Source organism: Abramis brama (genome assembly GCF_963993115.1).
Source record: "Abramis brama genome assembly, chromosome: 1".
In the NCBI taxonomy this organism is placed as follows: domain Eukaryota; kingdom Metazoa; phylum Chordata; class Actinopteri; order Cypriniformes; family Leuciscidae; genus Abramis; species Abramis brama.
Genome location: NC_139963.1, coordinates 34,051,659 through 34,064,554, shown reverse-complemented (window position 1 = coordinate 34,064,554; position 12,896 = coordinate 34,051,659). Strand labels below are relative to the sequence as shown.

The following is a 12,896-nucleotide window of genomic DNA, read 5'->3' as shown; positions in this document are numbered from 1 at the left end:
ATGTGACAAAACAACTTTTGCTCGGTTTGTAAGTTAACTCGAACTCTCCCGCCATCTGGCTTTAAAAATGAATCACGAGCTGGGTCACATGACCATAAATAATAGAATTACTTCCTTGAAGTGAGTGAGCATCGCATGTACACTACCCATCGCCAACGGCCTTGTGGAAGGGCCCTTCGTGAAGGGATCCAGTTGTTCCCCAAGTGCCCTTCCAGGGCGCAAAAATCCTTTTGGAATTTGCCCACATGATGTAACGTGTTGGATTTTCTTTCTATAAATATGTGTAATAGGTGCATTTGTGAGCTTAAATATGTTTTAAATAAAAAAATATATATCAAAGTTTAGCTTATCTAAGAAATCACTTAAGAACTTATTGTCATCATTACTATGAAATATAACCCTCTAATGTGCATATAAAATCACTATTGAAAATAGTGATCTTTGCCACTGCAACTATAGCCTATATCTTAAATTTTTGTTAGTTGATTTTTAGACAACAGAATTGGATAGAAGAAAAAATATTTAATAATCAGGCTATAAGAATGCTTATAATATTACCATATTGGTAAAACATTGGATCACCAATATGTTTTACCAATATCATCTATTAATGCAAAATTTTCAAATTAAGTCTGCTGTTTATATTTAGAAATGAAATACAACAAAACATATGGTCAGAATGACATTAAAAAGTTGTAACAAATAGAAGTTATTTGATCATAATTTGTACAAAAAATAATTTACTACTTTATAATTCACTCCTTTATTTTAATAAATAAAAAAATATTTGAATTGTATTGCCTTTCACTACAGATTGGTTGTATATTATCCTGTAATATTGTATAATGAAAAATATATATATATTTTATCAAAAAAAAATGTGTTCTATTATAATAATAGTCCTTATTATTATACCAGGACAAATTATAGACTGATTAGCTCAGTAGGTCACAAAATATCTGTTAAAGTCATCAATAACAACACATTTTACTTATAATATATTCATTCGTTTATTGTCTTGCACATCAAAAGTGATCAAAATCAATTACAGAGAATGGAAGAGGGAAATACTACTGAAATAAAAGTCACTGACATTGCAGAATCCAGCTACAGAAAGACTCCTGTAAAAACGCTCACACAAAGAAAGAAAAGATGAGTGATTCTGTATTTTACATTTTCCTCAACATGGCAGACTGCTAACTGATGTTTTAAATCACTAACATCAATACAACATCAATAGATGACACTGGGCATAATTTTGTTTATATGTATACACCACCACTTCATTGTCCCATTTGAATTGCTGGTGACGTTTGTTTAAATTGACCGCAAAGAGGTGAACAGATTTTTCCCACTAAATGGTGGTCATGCTGACTGACACGCTTACAAAAAAATTAAAAAAATTATATTTTGATGCTTTTTCAAGAGAAATATGGAGAATTTATCAAATCAATAAGAAAAAAAAAAAAAACATCAACAAAAAAGTGTGTCCATATAAATAGTAAATCATTAATTATAATGATAAATAAACATAAAAGTTACCATTCTCCAAAAATAAGTATCCCACAAAATGAATTACCTCAAAAAAAAAAAAAAAAAAGTTGAAATCAAACCTTTCAGAGTCAAACCTTTTTAACACAGCAATCAAAAAAATATCAGCAATTCAAAATCTTAGGGCTCACAACCAAGCAAAAACAAGACAGAAAAAAGACCAGTTGCATTAGATGAAACATTCCAATAAACAGTACTAACTCTAACGCAACTCAAGTTGGCTGGATTAAGACTTGAAATGTAATAAACAAACTGGAATAGCAGAAAGTGACAGACCGTGAGAAAGATAAAAGCTTATTCATTATATTTCTTCAACGCTCCACTACTTTAAATTAAAATGAGAAAAGAAAAAAGAAATGGTACGCTTGGAAAATAGAAAACACTTCACTGATCCCTGGTAACTTTATGCCTTTTTATTGGTACAGCAGTTTCCCAGTGTGTTTCCTACTTTCCAGTGTACGCAATGATCAAAGCCAGCAATGACGAGTCTTCATTAGGATTGGGTTAAAAACAATAACTGAACTTGGGAAAAGGGTCAGCATCTACTAAACAAAACAGCAAATTCAACTCATTTATTTCCACCAGCTCCATCATAACACAAGAAAGGAAGTAAGAAAGGTGGTTTCTCAAATCCTTTAGTGCTTCAGTAATGTACTGAATGTTAAATCTCATTTCAGACCAGCCCAGATGAGAGGGTGCAGAGGAGATCTCGTTTTCCTGCTGCTACCTGTAGAAAAGTTCCTGTATAAAGTCAGAACGGTTAAAGGTGTTTCTGAAGAGAGGAGGCTGTGTACGAACAGGTGGCAGTTACAGCCCTGTGTCTTGTTTGAGGTAGAGTCATTACAAACAAAATCAATGTACTGCCGTACTATCCAGATGGACAGCATTGCTGGGCTGTTAGTTGTTGTTTTTTCTTCTTCTTTTTTTTTTCTTTTTTTTTTTTTGACAGATGAACTGACGAAAAACAGCAATTTGAAAGACAATATACTGTAAATTTGCCATAATTTTACAACAAAGATCTTCATTAGGAAAGAGTTACTGTCATTTATTAACCCTATTCCTTGGTTTTCAAGAAATGCTGAAAGAAAATCCAGCCCACATGAACACGTCACTGTGGTGAGCCAAATGACATAGAAAAATGTCTTGACTACTCAATTTTTAAAAGCATGTTAAGGTTAAAATTACCAGGCAATGAATGACTATATCATTTTTTTTTTCATGCTATTCCTGCTTTAAGAAATATGCATTTTCATTGGCATTAGACTGACCTGATGAAAAGAATATGCAGTTAGTATGTAAAAAAAAAAATTAAATGAAGGGTGGAAAAAAACCTCAGGAGCAAATACATGGCAAAGTGAGACGACCTGACTGCTGTTTATTACTCATGTCTCAGAGTCTTAAAGGGATAGTCCACCCAAAAATGAACATTGTCATCATTTACTTTTTCTCATGCCATTCCAAACCTGTATGACTTACTTTTTTCTGTGAATAAAAAAAAATCTTCTTTTATGTTTCATAAAAGAAAGCAAGTCATACAGGTTTAGAACAACATGAGGATGAGTAAATGAAAGTTCATTTTTGGGTGAACTATCCCCTATAATAACATCATGAGATCATACGTCACTGCTACTTTAGACTCCTCTGCTCAAGATTTCACAATCTTCCTTACAGGCAACTTAATATTTTTAATCGTCTTGACTCAGCATTGATGGTGGAATGTCTGATTTGGTCCCATGTGTTATTATTGAAGACAACAACAATACAGTCTGTATGAAAAAGAAACATGTGAAAGATCTATAAGACTTGCAGTTTGCTGGTTTATAAGAACTTAAAGAAATTTCGGATCATTTTAAATGTTTCTGATTGTTGTCCTATTGCTTAGCCTACCAAGTAAATCAGAGTCTTTTACACACAAGTCTCACACACACTCACATAAATGAGAGGACAAGGAAGGAAGCTCACGGAGCATAAAAGGAGAAGATTCAGACTAGATTACTTCACAGTGATATCAACTGCAGCCAGTGGAGGAAACCTGGCAAGAGAATCTAATATTACATTAACAGTGCAAAACAAACACACACTCTCTCTCTCTGTCTCACTCGCTCGGATAAATTGAAAGCATCTCAGTAGACATTCAAACCAACACTGCAAACAACTTCTACTTGGATCAAGGTGCAGGGACATGAGGAGCAGACAGACGGAGGTAGCATCTGTTAGATGGGCTCACTGTGGCTTCCCCAGCAAGTTGGACAGGAAACTCGACCCCTGGTTTCTGTTCTGACCTCCCTGCCCACCTCCCAAAGGATCCAACTGGTTCAGCTCGGACTGATCCAACATCTCAAAGTCCTCTCCATCAAAGTCCAGGTCTGTGTCCAGCTCCGAGCTCGACTGCTTCCTGAATCCCCTCGGAGCTGCTCCTGGCCGTGGGCCGCTCTCTCTCCGAGGACCTTGCGGTGGCCGGGGCTGCATGGCTCCTGCGATGGCTGCCTGGATCATGTTGCTGGCGATGACCCCTGCCAGGTTACTAGCGAGGTCAGAGGTAGTATTTAGGGAGCCTAGGGAGATCTCGGGGTCGAGGTCTTCCTGATCAGAGTCCATCTGGGTGTCCAGATCCAGCAGGGCGGAGGTAGTAGAGCCGCGAGGGCCGGAGAACGCGGCTGAGTTGAGACTGGGCAATCCGAAGCTGGCGTCATCATCGTCCTCCATCAGGGTGGCATCTGGGTTGATGGAGGGAAAGTCTGGAAGCCCACAGGCAAATGATTCCTCTGGATCACTGTGCCTGTCTAAATCTATTCCGTGAAAATAAAGAGGATACACGTGTCAATGACGTGACACAAATTTGTCTATATAAATGCAGTCCATCCATTTACCAATTCAAAATAACTGTTTTCTATTTGAATATATTTTAAAATGGAATTTATTCATGATGCAAAACTGATTTTTTTTTTTTATTAATACTGAATATAACAGTATTATATTACAAATGGAATTTATACAATAACTTTAATATTAGATTAAAGATCTAGAAAGATTAAACGTACAAATATATTTACACTTCAAAAATAATGATTATGATTAGATGTGTAAACTCACGTGTTCTTTTTACTTGATGGTTGCACCACAAGAATCATTTAACTAAAACCTTTCTTTAAAATGGTAAAAGGTTTTTCAAAACCTCTTACATGTCATTGACCCATATAGAGAGAATGAGGAGAGTGTTAAAGAGTAGAAGAGCTCAAAGTGTCTTACCCTCCGAGCCCTCTGTGAGGGGCGTTTGACCCCTGGAGAGGTTAAAGGTGCCGTTATCCATGTACGACATCTCTGCATCCGAGTGATCAGAGTCAGTCAGTGCCAGTTCCTTAGCAACCAATGCTTCATCAAACTACAGGTGCGGAATATTTAGAGAAATGTGAGCTTATTAAAAAAACAATGAGATCTTCCAACTTGCTGTTACTATCATGAACCTCTATAGATATTCTAACCTCATGACCATGCAGCTGCTTTAAATCCCTATGATGTAATAAATAACCCCTGTATCTGGCCTCACCGTTGGGCAGAACGCAGCCAGTTCCTCTTCGCTGTCACTAGCATCATCTGAGGCCCCCCTCCTGATGGGCTTACGAAGAACTGCAAACACAGAAGGGTTTATCAAAACTTCTGAAAACTGTAATATGCTGTTAACGACGGATCACAAATTCTTCATGTCAACAAAAAAATATATCATTAAAAAAAGGAACGTTTTTGCATTGATTTGTAGAAAATCAGCTAAACAGCATTTCGATTTGCTCTTGCATCCTACAGCAAGACATTTCCCAGGCGAAATCCAGTCATTTTAATAGGAATCCACACGATCTGGAAGATTTACCTAGATTGTAAAAATGTTCATGCAAATTTGGCAAAATTCCAACATTTTTGGAAGGGCTTGTTTACACCTGGTCACTCAAGTGTTTTTTCTCTGACCGGATATCTATCGGATCGTATTTTTCTATTTTTTTTAAGGTGTAAATGCATCTGGTTGTTGAAGCCACACATGTAAATTTTACTCCCAAAATGTTAAAAAACTAAATGTGTGAGAGGGCATATAGGCTACTAGCTCCCGGTAGCCAGATATGAGAGCGCTACTGCAACACGCATCACTGCAGATATGGCCAGCCGCAGATGTCTTCAGCAAGCCGACGCGCAAACTGCAGCCAATTAAACGGGAAGTTTGGTATTGCATTCTGAAACTCAACACACATCTAGTTGTGTGTCTCCTGTTGCAGTCTTTGTCCTTGAAATCAGCTGATGACAAATAAATTGCAGCTCACATCTGTTACTTTCGTTGACGTGAACTTGAATTTGCATATAGCACGGGAATTGAAGATAGGATTTAGATCCTTTTTGCGGAGACACAATTATGTGGCCATGGAAGAGCTTGAACAAAACCGATAGCTATCTGATCAGTAAAAATGCATTAAGTGACCAGGTGTAAACTGGATAAAATACAACTCTAAAAAGGCAGGAACTGTTCTCAGCATGACCATCAGTTCACACCTAGTTAGATCTGCCATGTACTTACACGGGTTTTCTATGGGCTTTAACATCATGTATCCTTTGGCGCTGAAGTCCAGCCACTGCAGGGCTGGCTCCAGCTTCACACATCCACGCTGCCATAGCCGATAATACAATGCCAGTGGGCACACCAACACACCCAGCACTGAGAGAGACAGAGAGATAGAGAGAGAGAAAATATTAAAGTAAATATTTTGCAGTTGTTAAGGCACTGGAGAAGATTAGTAAGCCCTGAAGGATTTCTGCTACTCACAAGCCACATATGAGAGCACCAGTCCAGGGATGTAGCGCCCCACTGTGGCCACTAAGGTGAACAGGCCACAAAACAGCATACAAAACTGCAAGAGAATGGAGTTTTAGGATTTGATAAACATGTATATAAATACAATAAAAGTCATAAAAGCAATAATAATAATTATAGGCCTTAAATGGCATGTAAAAACAAAATACATTGTGGTTGGTCACTTTACATGTTTACATGCTCAGAAAGTTTCTTCCTGTCTAAGCGGGCAGTTCTTGTCCAGAGTAAGCTGCGAACTGGACCAAACGTCCAATGTCTGGCTACACAAGACTATAGACTTGATAATACGACTATACAATATTAACAGTTGATCTTAACAGTAGGGGTGTAACAATTTATTGTGTCACAATATAACATGCATCAATATATCGTGGATAGTGACAATCTGTATTGTGTATAGTTAGTATATTGTAATTTCTGTGTGAGAAAAAAATTCAGTTTACAGAGTTTCAGTACTACATTAAACTACTATATATAATGTTGAATATTATGTATAATAATGCAATGGGTCCTGATAATGCCAAACGTCTTATGTTACCAGTAAAAAGTGGCCTACATTGTTCTAAATACCGTATATCTAGCCAGTGACAGAGTTCAAGCACATTCGTCTAAAATAATTCTGTATTTTCAGCTTCAGAATCCTGAATATTTTAAATCTGGTGTCACCGTTGTCCTGTGCATTGGGTTGCCTGCACTAAGTCCAAACCCATTCATTTCCACCCCCAATGCAATACCAAATTTAGCATTTTAATCAACAGTACACTTTTTGTTAACCTTTTACCATATGTCTTGGATTATTACAATAATATTGCATCGTTAATTCAGTATCGTGATATGTATCGAATCGTGACATTAGGGTAACGTTACACCCCTACTTAACAGTGTTGCTAGTTTGGGAGCAATCTCACCTTCCCTGGATTTTGCCGTTTGAACTGCACAATATCTGTTGCACAGGAAGACCCTGTAACCCAAATCTCAGCCAGGTGGTGGCATAATTCAGGCACACTCAAAGTCCCAGGTTGCATCAGACCCCAGCTGTGAGCCAATCAGAAAAGAGCAAAGAGAATTAACAATTACACAATTTTGTATCAAACACCACAGAAAAACCTCAAAGAGTAAACAAATACACCAGACATTACCTTTCATTCTCACTCTCATCTTGTTTTTTAACTGCAAGAGATCAAAAACAATTTCAGACACATTTGTGAGTGTTAGAAGACTCAGTTATTAGTTTTTAAACATTTGCTTAATTACATTTTCACTTCCTTTAAAAAGATGAGTGTATTAGCAAGTTCTCAGAGAATAACACTGACTTGCGATTTAGGATTTGTTTTTAGTTCTATTAAAGTTGTCCCAGAGTGTAGATCAAATGCTACTAAGCCACTGGCTTCGGCTGCATGCAAAATATTGATTCAGGTCGATACTGTGCACCTCCTGGAAATGCAGTGCTAGGAAATGTCACAAGTTTCATAACTCTCTAGAAGCTGAGCAAATGGGAAGAGAGAAAATGAAACTTGAGTGGGTCACAGCACAGGGAATAGAGAGGTTTTAATTACAGCCAGTATTAATATTAAGATGAGACTACAAAGTCTTACATACGTGGGTAATAGTTGTACACAAGCAAGAGAGGAAGGTCAATTTTACCTCTGATCTTAGGCCAGATCTTATTCCTCCATGTGTCGACACAAACTACCAGGGCCAGACCTGATGCCAGCAGAAAGAGCGACCTCAAAGAGCTCAGAGCAAAAAACCTGAGAAAGAAAACAATTACAAAAAGGTACACTTTACTCTGAAACACTACCTCTGTTGTGGACTCTCTGACCAAAACCTTGTGATGACATCTGTCATGCATTTATCATACTGAATGTATGAGGAAACCTTTGTTCCACAGGTGTTTCCGGCCTCAGTGTCTTTCCTGTGCAAATCTCACTGCATGTGCTGCATGAGCGGTTGTGATTTCTGACAGTTTCACAGCAGCATGGCTAATTACGGCTATGTATGTGCAACATTACTTGACAAAAAGGTGAGCCGGCGCTGAGACCAGGCTGATCTCTCGGTGTGAAATAAGACAGCTAATGCTGTTTGATGACTACATCAAACAACAAAACCACATGACCTGTCAAAAGCATTACAACCAAGGGCGGATGCAATGTTCTGAGATGGTGGCGATACTTTATTTCTGAATGAACTGGATTCTGGGTGGAATAAAGATCTAACCAAGGCCTAATATTAAAAGAGAAATAAGGCAGATTGTATCATTTAGTGAATGAAAGAAAAACTAATGTCTTTCATCATAAAAAAAAAAAGTATAGACTACACCATTTATCCCCAGATAATAATCAGTCAGTGCATTCAGTATCCATTCTCCAAGATAAATAAATGCCTCTACAGGCACAGAAATACCACAAGCACCGTTCCTCTGCTGCTCACTGAGGCAAATAAAAGGAGATAATAAGATCAGGGGGAATATTTCTCTGATGGAGAGGGTGACTGCACTAAGTGAATGAAGACTGCATGCCTGAACAGTGAAGAAAAAAAGAGGGACATCCAACCTATAACAATTGTGTCTTCCCAGCACAGCTTTCCTTTTCCTTTCCTCACAGATTTATTGGGCGTTCTTTATAGCATTTAGTCAACACGAAATCTTGTTCACAGCCCATTTTACTTCTTTACTGTCACATATTTCCAAAAAAAGGAAATATAATCAGGACTTTATCCATCAAAGACTGATCTGGATCTGTGAAAACTGGAGTTCAATATCAGAATGGAGACTGAATGCAAGTTTGCATAACAAATGCTTAAATAGCTATTTGGCTATTGATTAACATTATTATTATTATTATTAGCGGAAAAGGGTAGTGCTGGAAAGGGTAGTGCTGGAAAGATGAATGTGTATTTAAATTGGGTCGTTTATGTAGTAGAAATGTGAAATTATTTTAGAAGTTGGTGCCTTCTAGACTGAGAAAAGCCAGAAAATGTATTTTTGGCTCATGTGAATGAAAGACAACAACTCCCAGAATGCACTTGCTTCGCTGCCCTACGAGGCCACTCCCAAGCCACGCCTACCGGTTACAGAGGGCAGTATCGGAAGAAATTATACAACTAGGCTACTAGTCGACTCGAAACTGAAAAGACGGTGTTTTATCGTGAGATCCCACCCCCTGTGGGTGGGTTGAAAACATGTGGAACGAGCTCCTACTAGAGGTCTTCACAGTGAACCCGAGACCCATCGACCCGGGACCCGTACGGGTTCGGGTCTATATTTTAAATGATCAGCCGGGTCTGGGTCGGGTCCCGGGTCTGTTTAACATTGTGTGTAATACCCGTGCGATCGGAGTCATCAGATCAGACTCGCAGAAAACCCGGTCGTGATTAGACACTGCTTGTGTTTTTTTGTAACTTGCAACTTGTAAAATTAGGACACTCAAAATAAATTGCGTTAAAAAGAATATTTTAGGTTGATCCAGCTAGCGCGCATGTGCAGTCTCAAGCGCGTGTCATGTTTCTATGGCAACCAGTTACCAGAGCTTCAGTGAGGGACCGCCAAGCCGCGCTTTAGATTTTACCAAATAAATTAACAACCGTCTTGTTTAATCTTAAAGTTTTAGTGGTCAGATTAGGACTCGATGCAGAGCAGAGAGCACGGAGATGATAGCAAATAAATAACGTCAGCGGCCATGGCACTGAACGAGCAATCGTTATTACAGTTCAAAAGAGCAAACAGTCAAAGTTATTATGCGAGTTAACTCGAGTCAGAATGTAAGTTACATGTGCAAAGTTGCATTTGTCATCCGTCACTGTGACATCAAGTGGACTTTTGAAGCTGAAATAATGAGTGGATTAAGCTTGGACTTGGAATAACGAGAGGAATAACATGAATAACTTTCTTGTCGGAGGATTGTAATGCATGATCACAGCCAGTCAGGTAGCAGCTAATGTTACAAGGAAGGGAGACTACGCTACCACGGCTCCTTAAATTAAGACAAAAAGTTTTATTTTTCGCAACAGGTTTATTGACTTGTAATAGCAGTTTAAGGTGGAATATGTGACAATCGGGTCCAGTCGGGTTTGTTTCTTCCCGGCGGTTTCGGGTCCAGCTTTGAAATAATAGACGGGTCCGGGTTGGGTCCGGTTAGGCATTTCTCGGATCTGCACGGGTCCGGGTCCAGCTTTTGAAATAATAGACGGGTCCGGGTCGGTTCGTTGTAGCACATTACGGGTCTCTTTCGGGTTCGGGCACGAATTTTTGGACCCGTGAAGACCTCCAGCTCCTACTACTGGCTGTAGTCTCTAGCCTCTGGACAAAAAAGCCTCCGATGACGCAAAATGACGATTTTTGCGTCATCGTTCGTTTTTTCCAGACACACAATACAGAAATCTCTCGTCTCAGGGGGACATAAGGAAGGGAAACACGGTCATTCGAAAATACTACCGGGTTTCTACTGATACAAAGCTTAATGCTAATCAGTGAAGTATCCCTTTAAGAGGAAAAGCATGTTATTACATTTTGATTAAAGACTACAGTACAAAGACAAACATTTCCCTGTAATAAAATGCACAGATGAATCACTCATAATAAGACCAGGATATGTATTAAGAAAGTAAATAGGGTCCATTTTGAATTGTTATTGATTTTAGAAGCAGATGGCATAGTGTGTACACACAGCACATGGCTTCCTATGTTAGGCTGGCCTATGAAAAGACTTAGGGCATGAACAGTGATTTCACAAAGTACAACATGATCCTAGATCAACATCTTTGTTGATCCTGGTGGAACAACATTACAATCAACCAATCAGATTTGATGGACAAGTTTACAGTTTATAATAAGTTTAGGATTACAACCAGGGTTAGATGCTTCTATATCAGAGTTATTCACTTATCATTTCCTTCTGATTTTAGGGTAGAGTTAAGTTTAGGGGTAGTGTTAAGACCAAATTTTTGGACAGGAATGTTGTTCCAGGATCAACAAAACATGTTGATCCAGGAACGTCTTTCTTGGCAAAATCCCGGTGACCAACAAGATCACACCACTGTAAGACCAGGCCCAACCAATCGGTTTGCAAACATAGTGCTTTAATATATATATATATATATATATATATATATATATATATATATATATATATATATATGTGTGTGTGTGTTTTGTCTCTGTCCTGGTGCTATGTAGTTATCTACTATCTACAATAATAACTGACAGTGGGAGGTGGAACACAAGCTATTCAACAGGTAACATTTATAGGACACACAGTACTACTTTTTAATATATATATTTTTTAAACAGTGCAAACATATCTCTGCTCAACATGCATTAGTAAAAGCAGTCAAAAATGGTACCCAATACAAGGTTCTGTGAATCACAACTCAGTAATTCACAAATGTGCAAAGTGTTGCACACACAGCATTGTGTTTACAGTAGCACCAGTACAGCCACTGTCTAAATATAGGCATCCAGAGAGAGAATGACACCCAGTCTGACCATCTGTTACTTATCTTAAATAAAGGGGAAATCGTCTGGAACAAGCAAGACACGTATGCATCCAGATAAAAACAAGAAAGGCTTATACAAGATCCTCAAAATGTTCATGAATAATGTAAACGTTTCAACTGAAAGCACCGGGTTGTAAACAGAGCCCGAGTACAGATAAATCCATGGAGATAAAGCTCATCCACTCACCAGAACATGGCGTTGGCGGCCGTGTACAATAGGACGCTGTGAAAGGGTCTCTCCCACAGCAATACAGACTGCAGATAGGTGAGCAGGCGCTCGTGCGGTCCCAGCCGCTCAAGCAGCGTTGATTTCACCGCGCGGAGCTGCTCGAGCCTCTCGCCGGAGCACGAGCCGCCCCCGAGGCCGCCGACGCTGCTCCTGCTGGCGGAGCGCAGCTTCATCGAGCAGCCGCTGCCTTCAGCCGCGTCTTCCGCTGCTCCACCTCTATGAGCCATTCTCGCGTGTTTTAAACACGTGACGGCAAGAACACCAACAAAATCTACTTTAAGTTAACGCTAAGAAATAAAACCCGAGCTTTAGCAATGATTTGGAGATCGCGAGCTAGCTTAGCCTGACGCCGCTCAGGACTGAGCAAGTGTAGGCAGACCTCGTGCTTTCAAGAGGCTGCCGCCGTTCATACGGAACAAACGTGAAATAAAACCCATTATTGGGTCTAATTTGCTATATTAATACTTGTATGGGTCAGCACGGGTCTTCTTTAATGCTGTCACCGTGCAGCTGTCATGTCCAGTCGTTGTTTTTGTCGCGGGAGCAACAGAGAGAGGGAGCGCTATGGAGGACGGGCTTGATCTGGCCAATGGCATTAGGATTATTACAGTCAGAGCTGGTGAATAACAAACAACACCTAGCATCAGCGAAATCTCACTTCAAATGCCTTCACATATCATTCATAATTAATTAACACGTTACTTCCCAAATGTCCCAGCCCTCATTGTTTTTATTATGTTATAAAAGGGTGTCATAAGGGCAGTTTGATGA

General features: G+C 39.1%; 1 protein-coding gene across 1 annotated transcript; it reads right to left on the bottom strand.

Annotated features, from left to right (window-relative positions):
• Nucleotides 1–1,269: 1,269 nt before the first annotated feature.
• On the bottom strand, nt 1,270–12,709 carry retreg3 (reticulophagy regulator family member 3). The gene is made up of 9 exons (XM_084127915.1): nt 12,084–12,709; nt 8,048–8,154; nt 7,543–7,573; nt 7,312–7,438; nt 6,356–6,440; nt 6,110–6,247; nt 5,099–5,178; nt 4,801–4,933; nt 1,270–4,340 (listed from the first exon to the last, which is right to left on the bottom strand). Exons 1-9 carry the CDS (start codon nt 12,350–12,352, stop codon nt 3,775–3,777), a joined length of 1,536 nt encoding a protein of 511 aa, XP_083984041.1. The 5' UTR covers nt 12,353–12,709; the 3' UTR covers nt 1,270–3,774.
• Nucleotides 12,710–12,896: the final 187 nt, after the last annotated feature.

Coding starts and splice junctions, on each gene's coding strand:
- retreg3 (XM_084127915.1), bottom strand. CDS start 12,352: ATGGCTCATAGAGGTGGAGCAGCGGAAGACGCGGCTGAAGGCAGCGGC. Junction 7,439..7,542: donor GATGAGAGTGAGAATGAAAG/GTAATGTCTGGT, acceptor ATTGGCTCACAG/CTGGGGTCTGATGCAACCTG. Junction 6,441..7,311: donor AACGGCAAAATCCAGGGAAG/GTGAGATTGCTC, acceptor ATTCTCTTGCAG/TTTTGTATGCTGTTTTGTGG.